Source organism: Ascidia mentula, chromosome 2 (assembly GCF_947561715.1).
Source record: "Ascidia mentula chromosome 2, kaAscMent1.1, whole genome shotgun sequence".
NCBI classification, from domain to species: domain Eukaryota; kingdom Metazoa; phylum Chordata; class Ascidiacea; order Phlebobranchia; family Ascidiidae; genus Ascidia; species Ascidia mentula.
This window is the reverse complement of record NC_138567.1, coordinates 13,950,261-13,972,721: the sequence shown is the minus strand read 5'-3', so window position 1 is coordinate 13,972,721 and position 22,461 is coordinate 13,950,261. Positions and strand designations below refer to the sequence as shown.

Genomic DNA, 22,461 nt, shown 5'->3' with positions numbered 1-22,461 from the left:
CACTGGTCCAAACCGCTGGAGAATTCGTGAAATATTTGTTATACGATTGTTTTGTTCTATAATTCACGTTACCAAACTGTGTTCATACATTTTACATTAAAGATAACGTTTCTCCATTTATATACTTTTTGTTTGTCCAAAAATTAGAACTTCGGACATTGTATGATTTGGGGACCAACGTACATTTCTACATTTGATGGAACTCAATACTACTTTGACGGAACCTGTTCATACACTGCTGTCGGGTAATTGAGATTTGGTTTGTGACTTACCCTTTATTCAAAAGAACAACACAGACGCATAAAATAAAATTGAGGAGTTTAGTATTTGTACATTATCCTGTTCTTAAAAAAAACGTGTTGTAATTACGTAATAATTACGTTAACACTGTGGGAAAATATGTCTGTGACGTAGTAATAGTTCCCCAAAGAAAACACAACCATTGCATAACCGAAAATGGAAGAAAAATTGTTTTTAACAAAGAATTTAACAGATTTTGACAACTTGTTTCCGCAGTGCACTGAAAGGTGAAAACTGGCCCGAATTTGCGGTGGTTGTGGATCGCGATTATCGTCTGCCATGCGGAAGAACTTCCATGTTTGTTAACGTTGGAATATCGCCTTGCGAAAATCGTGATGGAATTCAGGTGGAAATTTACACAGGATCAGATCACGTGAAGGTAATATAATAAACAGAAATAAATATGCATTCATCAGTTTTTGTAATTTTACCATACCCATTATATTAGCTATGTTTGTGTATGCCGTGGGCTTATCGGGGTATGAAAACTTACGTGTTCAAGATTACGGCATATGTGGGCAAATTTCTGCCAAAAACTTAATCTTTTTTTCCTTTTAGATAAACGGGTTAACCGTGCTGCCCGGGAGCGACTACAAAGGAGTTCAGGTGATTTATCAAAGCAACTTCATAGTCGTCAAATTTCAATTCGGTCTTGTAGTAAGAGCAAGTTGGCAACAAGGGTAAGGGAATGGGTGGAATACTATAACACCAGTTTATTCATTACAAGACATAATTCTTACAATAAATGTAGCTCACCTACATTGTCTAAAATCTCACAATCATACGTTTCGATTTTATCCCGTACTTCAAATATATGATTCTAAACTACTAAAAAACACTGTTTTTACATTTTGTAACAAGCGAAAAATAAAAAAGCCAAATTTAACATCTTCGCTTATTAATCGATGTATTAGTTCCTGATCAACATACTGATGATGTTTGCAATGTTCGTTGTGTTGTTACATTTAGACCATTGTATAAATTACCAAGTATGAGATGCGATAATGAATGTAACTGACAGGGTGATAGTTTCGGTGAACGGACAGCTGAGAGAACAAGTAAACGGTCTATGTGGGTTTTTCAATAACGATCCGACTGACGATTTCGCAATCGACTTTAACGAAACTCTGGCATCAAATTCTACTGAATTTGGGAATGCGTGGAAGTTTCACAAAGATCAAGATTATATGTAAGAACATTGTCTGTCACCAAAAGTTAAACATAATTTACGATTTTTTTAAATTATTAAATTAAAATGATGACGAAACTCTATACCGCTGTACTATTCCTTAATGATGAACATCCATTTTTGCTGCATTGATACGAAGAGTTTAAGTTTTTACAGTCACAGGCCAAAACGTCTAGATTTTTCGAAAGTACCCATTACAAATATTTCCAAAACTTTTAGATGTGACAACGGAAAACCCCCAGAAGATCCACCTTGCCCCGAATCTCGCTATAACGAATTCATTGACAGCCCAATGGCCTGCGGCTTGCTCGACCGTTCCCTATTCTCCGCCTGTTTGTCGTCGGTAGACCACCAGCAAATCAAACGCTCTTGTCGGGCGAGCCTTTGCCAAGAAGGAAAGTGTTTTGCTCTGTTGGAAAACTGGATCTTGGCTTTGACCACCGAGTGCGTTCTTCGTGGCGGGGAATACCCTGATTGGCGAGATGAACTCTGGATGGAGTTCAAATGCCCGGAATCTTCACACTATGCAACGGGGTCGGACTTATGTCAACCTACTTGCTCAGACAGAGACGTATCGTGGTGTAGATCGATGCCAGAATTTTCATTAAAAATGCAAGCTCCGTCCACAGAATGTACGTAAATTTTTTCTGCAAACAGTAGTATGCTCGACAAAGAATTTCGTATCATTAGTTTCCGTATTGATGTATTGTATTTCGACCACAATTAATTTTGTTTATGGTTTCGGGTTTTCGCGGTGTGTGCATTCTTCAAAATACAGTCAGTTTATGATTTCATTACACATGTAAAACGTCATGTATAACCAGCAATTCATGTTCTTTCTTGTGTTTAGACTGCATTTGCGATGAAGGTTATATTCTCAGTGGTACAAAGTGTGTGGCCCTCAACAGATGTGGATGCCTTTCCTCTACCGACGGAATCTACTATGCTGTAAGATCCTAATGCTTTATTCCTTCCGTGGGCTTGCAGCATTTATAACATTCACATTCACAGCACGGTGGCTGTCGAGTGGATGCCAGTTGCCAGCAAAAGTGTCAATGTCGCAACGGGGTATGGGATTGTGAACATGATCCTTGCACCAGTGATCAATACTGTGGACTGAGGGAAGGAGAATGGGGATGTCATTTTAAATGTAGGAACAATGCTTTTAAGTCTGTTCTCATCCTGCAGTTATTTCCTTTCTCATAAAAAAAGTAGCACGAAAGTGTAACCCAAAAGTAAAAATGCACCTACAAGTCTTTCATGTGTCCATTACTTCGCACAGTGTACGTAAGAATAGTCTTTTGCTATACACACGTAATAACACGAGAACTGTATGAAATTCCAAAGGTTTGCATTACTTTTTTTACAAGTCCAGAAGTTGTTTTACAGATCTTTGTCGATACAACAACGGAGATTGCGAACAGAGATGCAGAACGGTTGATCAAAAAGTGGTTTGTGAATGCTTTCCTGGATACGGATTGACAGCTGATGGAAAATCCTGTCTCAGAACAAGTACGTTACAAATAACTGTTACGATGGAAATTAATGTGAAAAATGTACCTTTCCGGAGATTTAATTCCAAATTTGTTTTCAGCACCTTTGTTTTAGTCAATAGTAATATTGAACATGTCAAACAATAAAGTTCTGACATTTTGCTGGAGAATTTCTCAAAAAAAAACAATGTGGGTGTGCACAATGATTGCTAATTGCCATTTACGTTTCCAATTTCTTGTAACGTTACTTACACTGATCAACCTTTTTGATCATAACCACTAAAAACATTGCACTCAAAGGCGTGATGATTTAGGATTTAATTTCGTCCATTATTTTTTTGGTAGCGAGTGGAAACGAGTCAAGCTGTACGTCGACTCTCAATGAATGGAGGGAAAGCTACACGGAGTGGAAGGACTACTACGAAAAAGAATGGAAGAAGGCGTTTGAAAATTACAAGCGAGAAGGCATTTCGACCAGCGGGGAACCCCCACGAGCATGGGAATTTCCCGATGACGCGTTTAGCTCTTGTAAGTAGACTGGTCATGAATATCCAACGCTATGGAAAATACCACCGAGTCACAACGTTTTCGCCAAACTTGATCCACATATAATCTTTTAGGAATAAAAATCTGTGCAAATTTGGAAGTTTTCGAAAGTTTTGTGACCCATCTTTCCAACGCTATAGATACTAAGACGCTTGTGTCTACAAATTTCTAATGTTTCGCAACTGTAGAGTAGCTTAGTCAATAAAGCTTGTTACTTATTTTGCTTTATGTGAACAAATATTTCTGCTACTCAGCATGCAAAGTCGCTTGGACAGAATGGTTTAATTCCGACAACCCATCAGGATGCGGAGACAACGAGAGTCTGGAAAGGATAAGAAGTCTTTATCCAGGGGAGATTTGCTCACGTCCAATCGCATTTGAAACCAAGATAGTGTCTTTAACCACGCCATCACCAGAGTAAGTTTTGTTATAACTTGTGTTAAGATACTTTGTTAGGCTGTGGAATGCCCCCACACAATTGGAAGGTATGGTACGTTGTATTGCAGTGATTTCCGAAACTAGAAAGATTTTTTGATGTCCTGTTCAAAGATGAATTGCATGAGGTTATTGTAAAAACTTAAAACCGACAAAAATAGTTTTTTGTTGTTATGACAACAGACAGTGTTTTCCAACATGTTTTATTCCATGAACTTCTCGCAATACATGTCGAATAGTTTTCCAAATTAAATAATCCATGCATGTCTTAAATGGGTTTGTTTGCAGTTCGCAGAGCGAAGTTCTTCTGCGTCTTAATTCACATGTTGATGGTTTGCTCTGTGACAACTCAGACCAAGCAGATGACGTTTTGTGTCCTGACTATGCAGTAAAGTTCCTGTGTTTCGATTAAAGCTTATGGTGCAGTGGATTACATTTTCGTCAGTGCTGGTCCGCATTTATTTGCTATTTGTGTTTGCCGCATGTGCAATATTGATTTTATTTGATATATAACTTGATATGAGTTTTGCGTTTGTTCCACAAGAGTCGAATAGTCGTTGTTCCCATAATATGTTCTCATTGGCAAAAAGCAGTGTTAAAATGTAGACTTTTGCTTGTCAAATTTTTTTTTCCTTACTTTACTTTAGGTATAAAGTAAAGTTACTTTAGGTACCATGCTTAGTGGATTTCACAAAGTTTATGTGAACTTACCACCAAAGCCCCACTTTACGCATAAACTTTCAAGTTTATGGATAATCAAAATATATTTTGGTTTGTGTATGTTAGTTCACCACACAATTATAACATTAGTCTTACATGGATGGTTGCACACCCAAATGTTCAGTTTTCATTGCGCATAAAAATATTTTTCCTTTTTCCTCCTATAATTTCTATCTATGTGTATTTTTCAAAATCGTGTGTGCTTCAACAACCACAAATAATTTGTTTATGTCTGCGAAAATTTGGTTATTGTCCAGAATAAAACAATGTTGTAATTTGACGCTTGTAGGCTAAACACAATCAGTCGAACAGACCGGGAAAAGAATTAAACGTTTCCATAATTTCCGCAGCTTGTCAAATCCTCTGGAGATCGACGTTAATCGTACTGGCACATAATACAAGGTTCTGTTAGTCAGTCGAAGCGGGCGTCTTTCAACAGAAACTTAATGTTTGTAGCATAAGCTTTGTATTGGTTTGTACAGTACAGTATATAGAGTAAATGAAATGCAGGGGCTTCCTTGCAGATCAAGGCATAACAGCTTTAGTCTCACTCTTTTATGTGGGGCTTGCCTGAAATATCTTGATATGCAAAGTGTTTTACATGTTTCTTGTATTTTAAGTTTATTCCAATTTTAACATGGTGAGTTTCGCATTCGCCTGTATTGCCTGCAGCTATTTCAATAAATAAATGAACACGTTACATCACGAACAGAATACAGGCTTTTCGGTGGTTTTAGAGTGGAGTATTATGAAGTTTTGGGACACTACCTGCCCGATGAGGTTTTTGCTAACCTGTTTTATCCTTGGAAGTTGGATGGTTGTCAACTCCCAAGGACAAAATGTAAGTTGTTTTACTTGTGATATAGGGTTTTAGTTGTGTTATTGTCAACTACCTTTTATCACGCTGTTTAATAATATTTTAATTTGTTGGACCACTACAGAGAGTGTTTTTTGCAGTCGTGCTCGGCTCAGCCGGCAGGAACGACCACGTTGGAGTCGGTTTTGCTCCAGAACTTGGTGGACGCTACGACGCGTTTCTTCGCCCGAAATGTGGTTGGCCCAGATGGATTTCCTCCTGTGTCAGAGGATCAGAAATACAACCTCTACGATCTTTTCTTTGAGGTTTACGGCGGAGAGGCTTCGACAGCTAGGTGATAATCCAAACTCGGTTTTAAAACATAAAAAGATGCATTACCTATAGGTTACATAAGTGTATAGCTGCAAGCATTGCAGAATATAAGTCATTTGTAGGTCCTGTCTTTTTTAGTGTCCAAAGCAAATATTTGATCTTTATGTTAAACTGCGTTAACACCAGTCTCGGTTTACAGCGTTCTAAACTCGTTCCTGGATGCGTTCTTTGCCTCATCCGAACATACTGGTTCTGAGAGCATTGAAAATGTAATCGGTTTGATTGCGATCGGAGAATTCGATGGAGCCAGAAAGGAAACGTTGCAGCTGTTTCTTTCCATTATTGCAGTCTCTCCTGAGCTCAACGGCGTGGATCTTAACGCGATTACCAACCCCCAAGTTGTAATCATGAATTCGCTGATAAACATGGTTTATCGAAGCATTGAAGATTCTGTCAGTAAGTCTTTCCTTGAAAACATATTGCCGTCGTTAGCGGGTATTCGCACAAAATTCCAATGCCATCGCTGTAGAATATATGCAAGTATTTCCCGGCAATTGAATTAAAATTTTTCAAACAATTGTGACCACATTTAGTGTTGCGGTTGCTGCCAGGTATTGTAATTATAGAAACAACTGTCCTTTTGGTATTAATTTGGCATCCACTTATTTCTATACAATGATGAAACTTTTACTATTCATAATATACACGTACAACTTTGTTTTCATATCTATAACTCATATTTATTGCAAACGCTGAAACCATACTGTAACGCAACACAAAATACTTTTTTTAGCAATCGCTTCCTATCGCCAGTATCTGAGCTTGACTGTTGGAGTCACGTTGTCTTTTGCAATTGACACAACTGGTAGCATGGAGAGTGAGATCAATGCTGTTAGACAAGCCACAATCAATATTGTTACTGCAACGGAGGGAACTATCAACCAACCCATTCTATACGTGCTCAGTCCGTTCAACGACCCAGGTATACTTACACGCTCAGAGGCTGAATCGTAACTTTAAGGAACTAATTACTACTAAAATTTTATTTATGATCTAGTGTAGTCAAAGCACTGAATATTTTGTCCCATTAAAGGCCATGACAAGACTGTAAAGCAATTCGTAACAAAATCCATTTTTTCTTGTTTCATTGCAGAATACGGTCCTTTGACGTCGACGTCTGAGCCCGGGGAAATGATAGCTGCCCTCAGTGCGCTGACGGCGGAGGGTGGAGGCGACAGGCCTGAGATTTCGCTTACTGGCGTTGAACAAGCTCTTCTGGCTAGCACCAAACGGTGAATGATAGTTAAAACCAAGACATTATTTCATGATGATGTCATTTAGTTTCAATTTCCTTTGATCTTATTGAATACATACGGCCAATTAGCATTTCAAAACCCTCTGCTGGTAATAACATAAATTTCTCTCGAGGTTTCGATTATTATACGACAACCTTCATGAGGATGTACATGCAAAAAGGCTCACAAAACAGAGTGGTAAAATGCCAAAAGGCATCAAATAGGAAAAAGAAGCGTGTAACATATCACCACTCTGGTGGGTTTAAACGTCTCCACATTCTCGTATTTATTTTGCAATACTTTTGTTTGAAGGCGCATTCACTTAGTTTGTAAGGTTGCGTGCATTGCATAATGTTGTTTACTGGTTATTGTCAGGTCAATTGTGTTTTTGATTACCGATGGAAGTGCAAAAGATTATTATTTGGAGAGTCGAGTCATCGCCCTTGCTGTTCTCAAGAAAATAAGAGTTTGTACCAATTAATTAAAAAGCAATCACCGCTGATATTTTGCATTAAAATCAATATTTCAATATTGGAGTTCAATATTTCATCTCAAACCCCATAAAACAAACGTTTGTCCCTCGTATCCTTAATCATCAGTTTGGACGTCAGTTTTTATTTTACTTCAAACATATACTCAACGGAAAAAATATTGTCTATCATAAACGTCCATAGTGAACGTTTTGTAGTTATGCGAATTGATACACATTTGGTGCATTGGTGCAAAATATGACAAAATACCCATTAAACCATTTTAAACTAAGTTTACATGAAAGTTAGGTGTGGCTTGTGTTACAGGTGGTATGCATGCTCACCAACAGCTTGCCTTCTTCCAACGGGTTACCACTCTACACCCGCGTTTCCCGAGCATCAGGGGGACTGGTGAGCGTCATACATAAGAGTGAATTCGATACAGCAACTGAAATTTTTATGGCTTTGGCTACACAAGGACAGGTAACAAAAAAAGGTCTAACTTGGATGTGGGGTAAATCAAGGTTTTTGTTCATATAAGTTATAGAAGGCTGATTAATACCTGGTATATGATGCACATTTTTTTGAAGGTTTGTTTGAAAAATATTTGTTCCATAGCCGGCAGTTTAAAAATACCAATATTTTACAATCTTTTCGGTTCTACCTGAAGTAAATTGATAAGCTCCCGAAAAACATCAACCTTGTGGAACTCCCTCCTGCTTTATTCCTTTCGTACGGTTTGTTTTCAGTACCCCACTTACGATGTTTGTAGGTTGTAATATTTAGCGCTTCTGAGGTTGCAACACAAAGAGTCGAGTTTGCAGTGGACGCAACCCTCGGTGAAATCACAATTATTTTGTCAGGAGAAGACTTAGAAAACTTTATCGTGGAAACTTCCTTGGGAGGTAAAAAAACATAATAAATCGATGAAGTTGCCTAAAAATTTAAAAGCTAAAATGTTACTTTCAATCACTGGTATGAGGTATAACGAACATTTATTTTTAGTTGAGGTTTCCGGAGTAGTGACAGAGGTTGATTTGAGCGGGATGGCCATTTTACGTGTAGGTGTCTTACCTCCAGGATACTACACCTTTGCAACCGACTCAGGGTCAAATTTTGGGTACGTTTTTCAAACTTCTCTGTTAATTTCTTAGTATATGGATGCTGAAAGGAAACCAGATCAAAAACATTTTCGCCACAGCTGTAGTCTTGAGCGTATGAACTGTTCAGTTGACGTTTAAAAATTATTTATTTATCTTGTTGCCGTTGTATTTAACAGCATTGAGGTGAGAGCTGCGACTACATTCGGGGCTTCCCCCAACTTGGTCGAAGATGTTGGCGGAAAGTTTTTGCACCGGAATCAACCAAGAGCAGGTGAAATTGTGGTTTAGTTATGTCGAAGAAATTAAACACGTTAATAATGCAAAAACAATTAAACTATTACCTGTTTTCTAGGAACAAATGCTCACATTTTCGGCCATTTCTATGGCGACAGCATGTCAGCCAACTTGACCCACGTGGCACTTTTGTCACAGAGTGGTGATGTCATATTCGAACTACCCATGATGCTTTGCGGCGACAGCATGATCGAATACCGTACTGTGAATATTTTTACCATCCCCAGTGAAAGGTTTTTCATGGTTGGTTCGGTTGTAATTTGGTGAAAATTAAGTTGTTTATGTGTAAACAATAGAGCCAATATTTTTATGATCTGTGGACAAGGCCACTGTTTCGACCTAAAATGTCTTGGTTTGTCTCCGTTGGCCTGCATCTAGTTTGGTACCCTATAGTTGACGGCAATTGCATAGTCACCACAAAGTGGACGTCTTGCTTGACTATTTAGCTGACAAGATCGTTGTAAGTCAGCAACCACGTTAAATATTCCATAAATAAACAATTCCTTGTCCTAAATTTTGACAGCCTCATTTATATGCATATACAGATAAACAGCAAAAAACTTTTCCCGTTTCACGTAACGAACGTAAATTTACAGCAACTGGTGGGAACGGATTCTGACGGAAACTTATTTACACGTGTCGACCCATGTGCTGTATCGCCTCTAGTTAGTGACATGTCTCTCGAACCGATAGAAGATCAGGTTTTGGATCCCAGTACATCGACTACGGTAACTCTATATTTCGCATTTAGCAACAAAACTATACTTACTACATACGTGGATTCGATATCAGTTTTAGGTGTTATATTAAAATTACAAGGAAGTGGTTCTGTAAAGTGAGACCAGCACGCGGGGATGGGCTTAATTTTTGTGTTCGCGGAGGAAGACATAACGTATATAAATCTGGGCCTGCCCTTCAATATCATGAATATTTATTTTAAACTACCAAAATTACTAATCTAAGTTGTAGCCATTTGATTTTGGTAAAACCTGGTGTACTTTTAAAGACAAAAGTCACGTCTGTTGAGTTCCAAATGTTTGATTGCAATCGCACTAAAGTATCAGTAAATATTTTTGTCTTTAGCTCAACACAGTTTTGACAACCAGCATTTCATTGAGCGATTTTAGCTTGGATTTTTCCGATGCTTTGGGTTTTGCTGTCGACGCTGATTTGTAAGCATTTGTTGTACTACTGTTCAACTACTGTTCCACTAAGACGTTTAGCAAATATTAACGCATAGAAAGCACATATAGTTCACACTAGAGCCAAACCATTAGATACATCTTCATCCAAAATCTATTGTATTGTACCCCTTTACGTATAGTGATACATGTTTTCGAGAAAAAAAAAACATTAAACCAGTGTTTTACTTTAGTGATGGAAGCAGTGGGGAGATAGACTTGACAGTGGAACTACCAGCTGATGCAGTGCCAGGATCAGTCAGTCGCATTACTTTAACTGCTACCCCAACCACTGTGGACGAATTCGTTTTCATTAACTTCAACGTCTTAGTTCGCGATATGTCTGTCAGAGTAAGTTTAAATGCAAGTGTGCGTATGAATACGATGGCCTTGAAAATAAAAGCCAGAGCTATGACATTGCCTGGTGATTCAATGTAGCAGATAAACACAACCGTCTTCATCTAAACGATAAAGATTCCTCCAAAAAATTTGATATGATGTAATGATCATGTTTAAAATTTCTCAATCTGATTTCTGAAATTATGCTGTGTTGATTCTTACCACAATACCTGTAAATTCATTCGTCGCTCAGTTTCTTGATCATTTAACCTTTACATTACATATATGTTGTCGGTTATGTTGATGCCTATACCTCTACTTATTCCAACCTACGTTATGTGCAGCCCTTCTTCAACTCGTGTTTTTGTATCCAGGTTTTAGTCCCGATATTTCTTTTCCCTACTAGTGTCCGGTTCTCACCACATCATCGGGAGGCAGAATAATCTGCACAAACCTCAACAACGTTGATTCAGTTTGCACAATCAAATGCGATGCTGAGTACATACTTAATACAACTGAAACCAGCGTGTGTCAAAGCAACGGTTCTTGGACAGTCGAGAAACTTGGATGCAAATTTGTCGGTGAAAATTGCATGGTTTTATATTTAAACATACACGTTTATCTAGCAGCCTGACTACTGCCATAAGTAACGTGTAATCCATATATGTTATAACTCTTTTTAAGCGTTTATAACTAGAACAAAATTTGTTGATATAGTGGCCAGCACATTACACTGTTCACATGTTCCAAAACGGTTCTGATAGCAAGGTTTTAAACAAATCATTTCCTTATAATGAAGGGTCGGCAACCTGCACGATACAGGGAGATCCCCACTACACAACCTTTGATGGTCTCGAATACGATTTTCAAGGAACTTGTCTGTACAGAATGGTGGAAAGTTCCACAACCGGTGGACACCTGAAGCAATTTGTGCTATCGGTAACTGAATTTTTTTTGAAGCATTGATTTCACGAAATTTAATAACATTTAAGCTCGTTTTGTTCTTTCTTCCTGGCGCACCACAATCCTGGATGTTAACCAATATTTAAGGGTACGAATTCGTAAATGACTTGACGCGTTATGAATAATCTCCTCGGGCCGGGAGTTACCAACCCCTCTACTAATTTCATTGGAAGCGTGCCCTATTGCTTTGAAAGGCATTGTCGTTATGCCACCAAACGGTGTGGTTTATCGCCAACATGTTGATCATATCCTTTGTGGTTAACTGTCGCGCACACTCACATTCGGCACCTTGCTTTTGTTTCAATATTCTGAATAAATAAGGATTCATTACTAATAATGACAAATAACTAAAGTCTGACAGTTGAATATTATTGAGAAATCACATGAAGCTAAAAATTCTGGTGGTTTCCTTCAGTGACAAGGAAAACTAATGCATCACTAATATTCTGTGTCAACAGCATTTCTGATTGTTTTGTTCAGGTAGAAAACGAAATTCGTTCTAAAAATCGGAAGATTTCTTGGCTGAAACGTGCATTTCTTCAAGTTGACAACGACACCATCGAATATGTCCAAGGACCACGAATCTTGGTACAGAGTCGTTTTGTTATTCATGTTTGCATGGAATCTAACTCCTTAACACACGTCGTATAACCAACGTTTCCAATCGTTTGCAGCATAATGGGATTCTCGTCAACGCTCCATTCAACTTGGAGCAAATCGGAATTTCGATCTTTCGAAGCGGATCTTCTCTTGTTACCAGCACGGCTTTTGGTTTGACAATTTCTTACGATGGCAAATCAAACATGGAAATTGAACTTTCCAACTCGTACAGTGGTTTTGTCTCTGGTGCGGTTTTGTCTATGAAATAGTAACATAATCAATTTTATTCAAAAATATGTTCCTCTATAGGTCTTTGCGGAAACATGAATGGCATCACATCGGACGAGTTTACTCTTGCGCACAATGAGACTGTAATTGGCTCAGCATCAGAGTTTGGCAATAGTCACAAAATTGGTGGCGACGACCATGGGTAAATTTATCGATGACGTGATCAATTATAGTCATAAGTGGATGGATGTATTTTAATTTGATCAATAGGCCTAAATGAAATACAGCATTTGTATAACCAACCTTTAAAAATTTAACATATTCGCAACCTAAGAGATCACGGGCATCTGGGGTGTGCGAGCAACTCTGATTAGGAATCTGATTAAGAAACCCTATCTTATGTTAGAATATTTCATTGCGATTACTTCTCTTCAAACATATGTTATAGTTGCAGAGACGGTCTTCAAAACGACAGTTTCGGGAATTGCATGGACATGGAAGTGTACAGAGAGCTATGCAACATTTTTAATTCTGAATGTTTTGACGAATGTCGAGCAATACTTCCTACTCCTGGTGTTATTCAGGTTCTTTCTACTGATTCTTTTCCAATTGAACAACTAGCGCACATGTGTGTAAATAAGTGCAAAAGTGAATAAGTGCTTCATATGTGCTCCAAATTGAAACCATAACATTTCTAATAGTTTGAATAAAATTAGCGGAAATAAATGGAAGCCTCTTAAAGACTTTAAATCATGTTGCTTACAAATTCCAGGTTAGTTAAGTATACCTAAATCTATTCTACTTCACAAACAGAACTGCATATTTGATATGTGCGTAACGAACGGAGATCTAACAGCCCTCGAACAAGTAATATCACAGTATTCTCGCAGATGTCAAAAGGTCCCAGTAAGCATCTGCGACTGGAGAAACCAAACTAACATTCGTAAGTCACTAAACAATAAATGCTACATAAATGAATTGGCTACACAAGTTTATTAAACTTTTGTAATATTATACAGTATTGTCTTGTCAGTGTCTCTCTGTGGTAATAGTTATATTTGCATTATAATGCAATGATAACTAGCCCTACATTTTTCACCGTGTCAGCTTTCCAAGACTAAACCCATTATCCAGCCGCTCGTATATAGATATGAGAAAAAATGATAATTTTTGTGTTTTTCTGATTCCTAAATTAACAAAAACGCTGCTTTTGATATTAGGGATTGATCTTCACTTTTTTTGAAATTTCAGCCGATTCGTGTCGTGCAAACTCTCATTATGAACATGAGGGTACAGCTTGTCCCAATACCTGTCTGGACCGCGACAGTGCTGAAAGGTGCATACTGTTTCCCATATCAGGTACATGTGTATTTTCATTCGACCAAATCAATGTTGCCTTTAACATATTTTACCCTTGAGGTTGTGTGTGCGACGATGGGTTCGTTCTGTCCGGTGATGAATGCGTTTTAATCAGTGACTGCGGCTGCGCAGAAGACGGAATGTATTATATGGTTAGTATAAAGTTATTGTTTTCCTCGAAATAATAGGTCTGTGAATGATGGGAAAAATATGATTTTATATTGTGATGCAAGCAAGTTGTTTTTCAAAAAAAAACTATGTCATTGAAACAGTAAACCCAGCAGAAAAAGCTCCACAAAGTTGTTTGCGCACTTTCAAAATATATATTTAAACTGTTCTTAAACTTAACCCTAGCTTTTAAAACACTTGTTCTGGTCTTGCAGAAGGGAGCAACGTTCTATAAACCTGGTTGTGAGAAATGGTGTACATGTGAAAATGCTATTCTGTCATGTTCTGATACTCAATGCTCGGCTGATGAACTTTGTCGCATTTCACTTGCTACAAGACAGTTGGATTGCCTTCCGGAAAGTTAGTATAATGAGTGTCTACAATGCTAACTATATTTTTCGCATCTCTTTTCTCCGTTGTGCATTATTTTCCGTAGAAAATTGACAACTTCAGGAAAACACTAAGAAGAAGAAATTTCAAAATTGTTTTGGGCGTATTTTATTCAACATAGATCTTTGAGAAACAACGAAACTAACGCGAACTTTGTACATCAATTTCAACCCATTTAGGAAAATCATCCAATGTGCTTTTATTTTAGCAGAAAACAGACTAGTAGATGAATATGATCAAAACTAATTTCTCTCTTGGATCGTTCGTATCATTATGAGTTGAACAAATGGTTTTGTTCAGGTTATGGGGAGTGTGTAGCCCATGGAGATCCTCACTACGAAACCTTTGACGGAAAATTCTACGACTACATGGGGGCGTGTACCTACTTGCTTGTCGAAGTCACGAACCCTCTCACAGGGGAGACGTTCAAAGTGATCACGGACAACGAGTTTCGGAACGGTAATGGGCGAGTTTCGTGGGTCAAAAACGTCCGAGTTATTTTCACATTCGAAAATGCTACGTTGGACGTTTTAATGAGCAAGCAAATTGCTGGAATGGTGGCCACGGTAAAGATGCATTTAGATCGTATTACACAACGATTATTGTGAAAGGAAACCTTGTTAGGCCTACTGATAACAGACTGATATTTTTTTGTTTGTCTTATATCGCGGAAAGTGTAAACGAGGCTTGTTTACCATCCTGCCAAATTTATCATGTGTTTGTTTACCATAATATATTGAAATATCTTTTAACGTGTATTACTTTTGTTGCCTAGTGTAGGGTTGATATTCACAACCTCTAATTTTGTTTAGATTACAAACCTCTTTAACCACCCGGTGACACTGACGGATTACAGAATACGGAACCTGAAGATATTTCAGAGCGGAAAACGCATTGTGTTGATAGTGGACAACTTCAGGGTAACATTTAACGGATTCGATGTCCGGGTATCCGTGCCAGTGACCTTCAAGGCAGGGGTAAGATTTGGCATTTTAAATCGTATGTGTATGATTGTCAGGCGCCAGACTCGATGACCCTTATGGTTTTATCGGTGCCCATGTCATTTTATTTCGCATATTTATTGTCTATACGCGTACTTTCTTTACACTAAATTTCATTGAGTTATTGCTGAATCCATAGCCTATATTGTGCATTTGATTTTCTAAATATGTGTTCAAATTAAATTAAATGCAAACTTATTTATGTACTGATTTAACAACTGAAGGCGAGTGTTCAGTCATAAAAACAATTAACAACAAATTTTACTTTTCTGTAAACGTCAAAACTAACCTTTTGTTTGAAGAATACCAGAGGTTTATGTGGGGATTGGAATGGAGACCCAACCGACGATTTTAAACTCTCTAACGGGACGGAGGTGGATGACGTCAGGGTTTTCGCGATGAGCTGGAAAGTTGGAAACTGCAGTGTTCCGGATCCATCAGGCGACTTCAACTGCACAACTGCAGATCGGATGACTTAGTGAGATGGCTTTGTTCATATTAAGTATTTAGTTTTAAAAAATGCCTGTAGTGGCCACTTTGCACAAAAGTTATAATAAGCAAAATTGTTCACACGAATGTCACATGATGGTAAAGTTTCAAGACATGTTATTTTATTATATTTAATTGCAGCTCTGGTTTGGAATATTGTGGAAAAATCAAATCCTCTGCATTTTCTGAATGTTTGGCACTTATCTCTCTGGAAAACGACTTTTTAACTTGTGTATTCGATTTGTGTGCCACAAATGGTGACCTTGAAGTTTTAGAACTAGTAAGTTATTTCTTGTTGTGCATTTTGTTTCATACTTTTTTATGCGAGTACTGTTGTCATAGAGATGGGCCTAAATGTTTGACGTAATTATCTTAAATTTTATTTTTTGTGATTTTGTTTGCAAATATAAGACAATACACTCTTATTAATATGATCAGAAAAAAAATTAATGCTACTTTTGGCAATGTACACAAATGCCGATCTATCTTGTTTTCCTTCTTTGTTTCAGATCCTTTTGAAAGTAATCACCAAATGCAGGGAAGTTACACCACTATGTGACGTCAGGAACGAAATCGGATTACCGGAACTTGTTTGTCCGGAAAACTCAAATTTTCAAACATGTACGACCGCCTGTCCCGACACTTGCAACGACCGGACAGCGTCCACTGGGTAAGTTGACATTATATTGCTTGATTTGGTATAAACTGGTAGTTTGCCTGCACGTTAAGATATGACTAGTTAAATGAATATGAATTTTGTTCAATCTTTAAGCTGTCCACTTCCCGACATTGACGCATGTGTCTGCAACTTCGGCTACATATATGAAAACGGAAATTGCATACGGGAAGATTTGTGTGGATGCTACCCTGAGTCCAGCGGTTTTGTAGCACAAGGTATTCATAAAAATATTACCAGCATGTTGATTATCTTACGATAAGGCATCCTTAGTTGGAATAAGGCAGCAGGCCTCGGAACAGATTTGGTAGCGTGTCTGTAAAATAGCGTGTCAAAATCACAGCAATCAGAACTGAATTCTCAGTAATAAACTAAACTGACTTTATGACGAATGATGACATTGTTTTTCCAGGTGTCACGGAAATGAACAGCAACTGCACGCATCAATGCACATGCATTGGACCGAATCAATGGCTTTGTGGCCCTTTTATGTGCGAAAATGATGAAGTGTGCCTGCCATCTGGTGGATCTTTTCAATGTGTCAATCCGGTAAGTGTATTGTTCTAAATTTAACTGAAAAAATATTTGTTTGTAACTTTGTGTTTTGAGGAGCAAGAAGTTAAATTAATTGCAGTGCGTCAAATGATTTTGTACTTGATTGTTTGAATTCTTCATTTGCAAACTTCTTAATGGTTTTTGTCAATATTTTAGAACTTCGGACATTGTATGATTTGGGGACCAACGTACATTTCTACATTTGATGGAACTCAATACTACTTTGACGGAACCTGTTCTTACACTGCTTCCGGGTAATCTAAATATAATTTCTGACTAAACCGACATAGAAAAACAACACAGACGCGTAAATAAATTATGGTATTTGTGCGGCACTACACCAAACGTTTGCAAAAGTTTCATGTCATAATTTGGGCATTTTTTTGGTGTTGTAACATAACGCCAGTACGTGATCGCTATTCGCTCATGAACATCAGATTTAGGCTGTTGACACTGTCGGGTTCAATACCGCTATTGCACTACCCATAATTGCACGAATTTTCCAAAAACGTTTTTAGAAAAAGCATGCAGCATATTTTAATAAAGGTTTGGTTTATGTATTTTTTATGCTTACAATGCAATATTTTGAAATGTGTTTGGCATTGGATAAAAACTTGTTTCCGCAGTGCACTGAAAGGTGAAAACTGGCCCGAATTCGCGGTGGTTGTGGATCGCGATTATCGTCTTCCATGCGGAAGAACTTGCATGTTTGTTAACGTTGGAATATCGCCTTGCGAAAATCGTGATGGAATTCAGGTGGAAATTTACACAGGAACAGATCACGTGAAGGTAAAATATTAAACAAAAAAGACGTCTTCTTTTGGTGTTTTGTCTTTGTGCATGCTGTCGGTATATCAAATTGTGAAAACAAATATTTTAAAAAGATTCCTAAAAAATCGTGTTTTCGAATTCATAGTAACAATATCTTGAACAGAAGCTTCGTTGTTTTTTCGTTGAAAATAATTTTTATGACTATTTTCAAGTTCACTTTTTCCACAAATTGCTGTAATTAAAATTATCAACAAGAATCTTTTACAAAAATATTTATGTTTTATGCTTATAGATAAACGGGTTGAGTGTGTTGCCCGGGAGCGACTACAAAGGAGTTCAAGTGATTTATCAAAGCAACTTTATAGTCGTCAAATTTCAATTCGGTCTTGTAGTAAGAGCAGGTTGGCAAAAAGGGTAAGGGAATGGGTGTTAAAATAATACCCATTTAAACATGAAAAAAGGCCAAGTTTTTGCCAAGAATATCATGTTCATTTTGGTTCATTAAATTTGTATATGGGTTGAAACAATAAGCTATTGATAAGAAAAAACAAAAGGCAAATAAGGTTGGCAACCCTTCAAACACATGGTACAAAATATATCATATTTTGGTGAATTTAAGTTCTACAACATGGCTGATACAAATTTCGCTTATCAAAGAATCGTCTGCATTGCTATATTGGTAATATCAGTACTGTGTGTTGGTACTATGCGATAATTAGTGTAACTGACAGGGTGATAATTTCGGTGAACGGACAGCTGAGAGAACAAGTCAACGGTCTATGTGGGTTTTTCAATAACGATCCAACTGACGATTTCGCAATCGACTTTAACGGAACTCTGGCACCAAATGCTACTGAATTTGGGAATGCGTGGAGGTTTAACAAAGATCAAGATTATATGTAAGAACATTGTCAGTAAACAAAGTTAAACATAATTTACGATTGTTCCAACTTGTGAAATCAAAATGGGGACGACTCTGTACTGTTTTATCGCCATCATATTTTGTTTCTAAATGAACAAAAATGTATTATGATTGTATTGGTATGAACTAACAAATTTGTGAGAGTACAAATAAAAGTATTTATGATACAATTACGTCTAGATGTGAGAAGGGAAAAGCCCCAGAAGATCCACCAGGTTGTCCCGACTCTCGCTATAACGAATTCATTGACAGCCCAATGGCCTGCGGCTTGCTCGACCGTTCCCTATTCTCCTCCTGCTTTTCGTCGGTAAACCACCAGCAAATCAAATGCTCTTGCCGGGCAAGCCTTTGCCAAGAAGGAAAGTGTTTTGCGCTGTTGGAAAACTGGATCTTGGCTTTGGCGACCGAGTGCGTTCTCCGTGGCGAGGAATTCCCTGATTGGCGAGATGAACTGTGGATGGAGTTCAAATGCCCGGAATCTTCACACTATGTAACGGGGTCGGACTTATGTCAACCTACTTGCTCAGACAGGGACGGATATTGGTGTAGATCGATGCCGGAGTTTTACTCGAGCTCGCAAGCCCCCTCTACGGAATGTAAGTAAGCTTTTAAAGAACATGTACTATGCTCCACAACACGCTATACCATTTTTTGACGTAAGAAGCAAACCCTGGCCCACACTAAACTATAATCTACCTATTGATTCTTTCTTGTGTTTAGACTGCATTTGCGATGAAGGTTATATTCTCAGTGGTACAAAGTGTGTGGCCCTCAACAGATGCGGGTGCCTTTCCTCTACCGACGGAATATACTATGCCGTACGATCATTTTGCTTTATTCCTTCCGTGGTTTTGTAACATTTATAACATTCACATTCACAGCACGGTGACTGTCGAGTGGATGCCAGTTGCCAGCAAAAGTGTCAATGTCGCAACGGGGTATGGGATTGTGAACACGATCCTTGCACCAGTGATCAATACTGTGGACTGAGGAAAGGAGAATGGGGATGTCATTTCAAAGGTAGGAACAATGCTTTCAAAGTGTGGTTTTCTTGCCTTTTTCATATATTAAAAGAAAAACAATATTTAATCACACAAAAGTGTAAAAGCGCAACTTCAAGTCTTTGTAGATTTGATAGTGACGCGTACGTGGTCACACTTCATACAGCGTACAAATGAATATTCTTGTACTATATCCACGTAATATCGTGGAAACTTCAGGAAATTTCAACTGTTTTCTTTAAGTTTTTCGACTTGGTTGTATATTTTAAACTATTATTTACAGATCTTTGCCGATACAGCAATGGAGATTGCTCACAGAGATGCAGAACAGTTGATGAAAAAGTTGTTTGTGAATGTTTTCCGGGATACGGATTGACAGCTGATAGAAAGAACTGTCTCAGAATAAGTACGTTGCATACAATATGACCATGGTACGATGTATACAATATTATAGAGAAAAGCCACAAAAAATTAATAGTAACGAACAAACTTGCACATGCCCACAATCGATATTATTGGCTGTGAAAAAATGTAACGTTAACAGTACCTTTCCTGAGATTTATTTCAACTTCGTTTTTAACATCGTTTGGTTATAGCACTTAAAGGCACTTTCATACGATTACAATTTATTATTCCACTTTGTATGTTGTGTGTTAATTGGCCTTTTTAGCGAATGGAAATGAGTCGAGCTGTACGTCGACTCTCAACGAATGGAGAGAAAGCTACACGGAGTGGAAGGACTACTACGAGAAGGAATGGAAAAAGGCGTTTGAAAATTACAAGCGAGAAGGCATTCCGACCAGCGGGGAACCCCCACGAGCATGGGAATTTCCTGATGACGCGTTTAGCTCTTGTAAGTAGAATAAACCTTTTTTGACTTCGCTTCTGTTTTCATTGGTGCCAATTACAGTTAGCTGTTTTTCGTGCACCTTAAGATTATTCTAACTTTTGTTTTTCGACAATTCCAGAAACAGTGTTTCATTTAAACAATTCGTCATATATTATACGCATTACAAATGCTTGTGGTTCAAATTTCTGCACACTTTCATGCATTTTTATATCAACTTTTGTTTCCGTTTCTCAGCATGCAAAGTCGCTTGGACAGAATGGTTTAATTCCGACAACCCATCAGGATGCGGAGACAACGAGAGTCTGGAAAGGTTAAGAAGTCTTTATCCAGGGGAGGTTTGCTCACGTCCAATCGCATTTGAAACCAAGATAGTGTCTTTAACCACGCCACCATCTGGGTAAGTCTATAAGCTTTGATAAAACCTGCGGTTAAATTGCGACATAAAGTTCAAAAATAATTTTAAGGTGCTTAGTTGTGGATAGTTTAAATCCCCTACAAGATTGGATGGTATGATTGTTTGCAATGCAGTACTTCTCAATTTTGAAACGCTCGCGCAAATAATGTTTTTAGCGCACAGTAAAAGATAGATTATTATGAAATATTTTAAACTTAAAAACAAAAATATATTTTAAGACTTGAAACAAAACAAAATATTGAGCTGCAGACAGGAGTACACACTGTTTCTAAATGTACGGTCTCGTTAGAGCTGCTGGTGACTGTTGCACTGAACTAGCTAGCAAAATTTAAATAATACGTATATGCCTTAAGTGGGTTTGTTTGCAGATCACAGAGCGACGTTCTTCTGCGTCTTAATTCACATGTTGATGGTTTGCTCTGTGACAACTCAGACCAAGCAGATGACGTCTTGTGTCCCGATTATGCAGTAAAGTTCCTTTGTTTTGATTAAATCAGCATGTGTTTGCAGTGCGTTGAAGGACATATTGTCAGCATTGCTAACCCGTAGTTTTATGATACAGGTTTGTGTGCAATTTCATGCGTAGATGTTTTTAAAGCGTGTATAGATTTAATATAAAGATGGCTTTTGCGTGACAAAATTTTTTGATGTTTTGTTCTATTCTATTTCGTGTTACCCTTGTGTTACTTTTACAATCAAGAATGTTGAAAGAATTAAAAAAAATTAAACGTCTGACGAACAATGGTCTGGTGATAGAAATTCTTTTTGAGAAAAAGGAATGTAAGAATATCGATTTTTTATTGTTACCTCCTCAAGCGTGATGCAACTTATTATTTGATTGTCAATAAATCGTACTTTAATCCAACTTTAACATTCAACAAACGTCATACAAGTAAACTCAACAGTTCCGCCAGGATCGCAAAAATGAAATAACATTAAAAAAATATATTGTACGATATTATGGCTTCTGTATTTTCGTGAGGAATGTTACGGTACAATCAGTCCCAAATTTGTCGCAACAAAGATTTGCGCTAAAGATTTTACTGATACTCTAAGCAATTCATAACGATTAATTAAAATCGCGCCCAAGCAACAGATTTTAGCTGCGGGTATATTTTTTTGCTTAGTTGTTGTTTACTACCAACATCTTGTAAATTTGTTGAGTAGTCGACTTTGAAAATAACGCTTTAAAATTAAAGCGATTTTTCTTTTGCAACACTTACACCCTATACAAGCATATGTGGTTTTATCAGGTCCCTCGTTTTTTTCCAATTTATCGGGTTACATTTCGCGTTTTTGTAATATGTATTTTGCGGACGATAACGAAAACAAAATGAATCGAATTGAATGGTCTGCTGTAATTACAAGTAACCAGTTTTTGTAGCATTCCATTTCCAAAATATCGGAACATCTTCGAAACAATAACTCGATAAAGGTTTCTACAAGATAATTTGTTCACGTCCTGCTGTTCCTCCAGATACTACCACAATAATAACCAACTGAATATGTCTATGCATGCTGGTATGCGAAGTCTGTTTAAAAAATAACTCTACGTTAGTTACTGTTAGTTTAATTTGAA

At 37.6% G+C, this 22,461-nt stretch overlaps 1 protein-coding gene across 1 annotated transcript in view; it reads left to right on the top strand.

The window, feature by feature from the left end:
* Positions 1 to 21,374, top strand: part of LOC145890200 (IgGFc-binding protein-like) — a 28,608-nt gene extending 7,234 nt beyond the window's left edge. The window contains exons 18-69 of the mRNA XM_082981229.1: positions 148 to 245; positions 517 to 679; positions 859 to 980; positions 1,322 to 1,489; positions 1,709 to 2,121; positions 2,340 to 2,437; positions 2,501 to 2,639; positions 2,879 to 3,001; positions 3,328 to 3,510; positions 3,783 to 3,945; positions 4,252 to 4,351; positions 5,641 to 5,834; positions 6,012 to 6,268; positions 6,606 to 6,794; positions 6,966 to 7,104; positions 7,483 to 7,573; positions 7,905 to 8,060; positions 8,350 to 8,482; positions 8,583 to 8,697; positions 8,857 to 8,951; positions 9,033 to 9,217; positions 9,571 to 9,702; positions 10,058 to 10,146; positions 10,350 to 10,506; positions 10,901 to 11,089; positions 11,212 to 11,433; positions 11,938 to 12,045; positions 12,132 to 12,303; positions 12,367 to 12,487; positions 12,734 to 12,869; positions 13,099 to 13,228; positions 13,537 to 13,644; positions 13,705 to 13,796; positions 14,028 to 14,172; positions 14,503 to 14,768; positions 15,015 to 15,179; positions 15,506 to 15,681; positions 15,834 to 15,972; positions 16,202 to 16,362; positions 16,465 to 16,586; positions 16,781 to 16,917; positions 17,080 to 17,177; positions 17,550 to 17,712; positions 17,987 to 18,108; positions 18,426 to 18,593; positions 18,797 to 19,212; positions 19,337 to 19,434; positions 19,498 to 19,636; positions 19,901 to 20,023; positions 20,288 to 20,470; positions 20,702 to 20,864; positions 21,251 to 21,374. Of these exons, the coding sequence (XP_082837355.1) occupies positions 148 to 245; positions 517 to 679; positions 859 to 980; positions 1,322 to 1,489; positions 1,709 to 2,121; positions 2,340 to 2,437; positions 2,501 to 2,639; positions 2,879 to 3,001; positions 3,328 to 3,510; positions 3,783 to 3,945; positions 4,252 to 4,351; positions 5,641 to 5,834; positions 6,012 to 6,268; positions 6,606 to 6,794; positions 6,966 to 7,104; positions 7,483 to 7,573; positions 7,905 to 8,060; positions 8,350 to 8,482; positions 8,583 to 8,697; positions 8,857 to 8,951; positions 9,033 to 9,217; positions 9,571 to 9,702; positions 10,058 to 10,146; positions 10,350 to 10,506; positions 10,901 to 11,089; positions 11,212 to 11,433; positions 11,938 to 12,045; positions 12,132 to 12,303; positions 12,367 to 12,487; positions 12,734 to 12,869; positions 13,099 to 13,228; positions 13,537 to 13,644; positions 13,705 to 13,796; positions 14,028 to 14,172; positions 14,503 to 14,768; positions 15,015 to 15,179; positions 15,506 to 15,681; positions 15,834 to 15,972; positions 16,202 to 16,362; positions 16,465 to 16,586; positions 16,781 to 16,917; positions 17,080 to 17,177; positions 17,550 to 17,712; positions 17,987 to 18,108; positions 18,426 to 18,593; positions 18,797 to 19,212; positions 19,337 to 19,434; positions 19,498 to 19,636; positions 19,901 to 20,023; positions 20,288 to 20,470; positions 20,702 to 20,864; positions 21,251 to 21,374 (8,088 nt within the window). The remainder of the gene's footprint in view (positions 1 to 147; positions 246 to 516; positions 680 to 858; positions 981 to 1,321; positions 1,490 to 1,708; positions 2,122 to 2,339; positions 2,438 to 2,500; positions 2,640 to 2,878; positions 3,002 to 3,327; positions 3,511 to 3,782; positions 3,946 to 4,251; positions 4,352 to 5,640; positions 5,835 to 6,011; positions 6,269 to 6,605; positions 6,795 to 6,965; positions 7,105 to 7,482; positions 7,574 to 7,904; positions 8,061 to 8,349; positions 8,483 to 8,582; positions 8,698 to 8,856; positions 8,952 to 9,032; positions 9,218 to 9,570; positions 9,703 to 10,057; positions 10,147 to 10,349; positions 10,507 to 10,900; positions 11,090 to 11,211; positions 11,434 to 11,937; positions 12,046 to 12,131; positions 12,304 to 12,366; positions 12,488 to 12,733; positions 12,870 to 13,098; positions 13,229 to 13,536; positions 13,645 to 13,704; positions 13,797 to 14,027; positions 14,173 to 14,502; positions 14,769 to 15,014; positions 15,180 to 15,505; positions 15,682 to 15,833; positions 15,973 to 16,201; positions 16,363 to 16,464; positions 16,587 to 16,780; positions 16,918 to 17,079; positions 17,178 to 17,549; positions 17,713 to 17,986; positions 18,109 to 18,425; positions 18,594 to 18,796; positions 19,213 to 19,336; positions 19,435 to 19,497; positions 19,637 to 19,900; positions 20,024 to 20,287; positions 20,471 to 20,701; positions 20,865 to 21,250) is intronic.
* Positions 21,375 to 22,461: the final 1,087 nt, after the last annotated feature.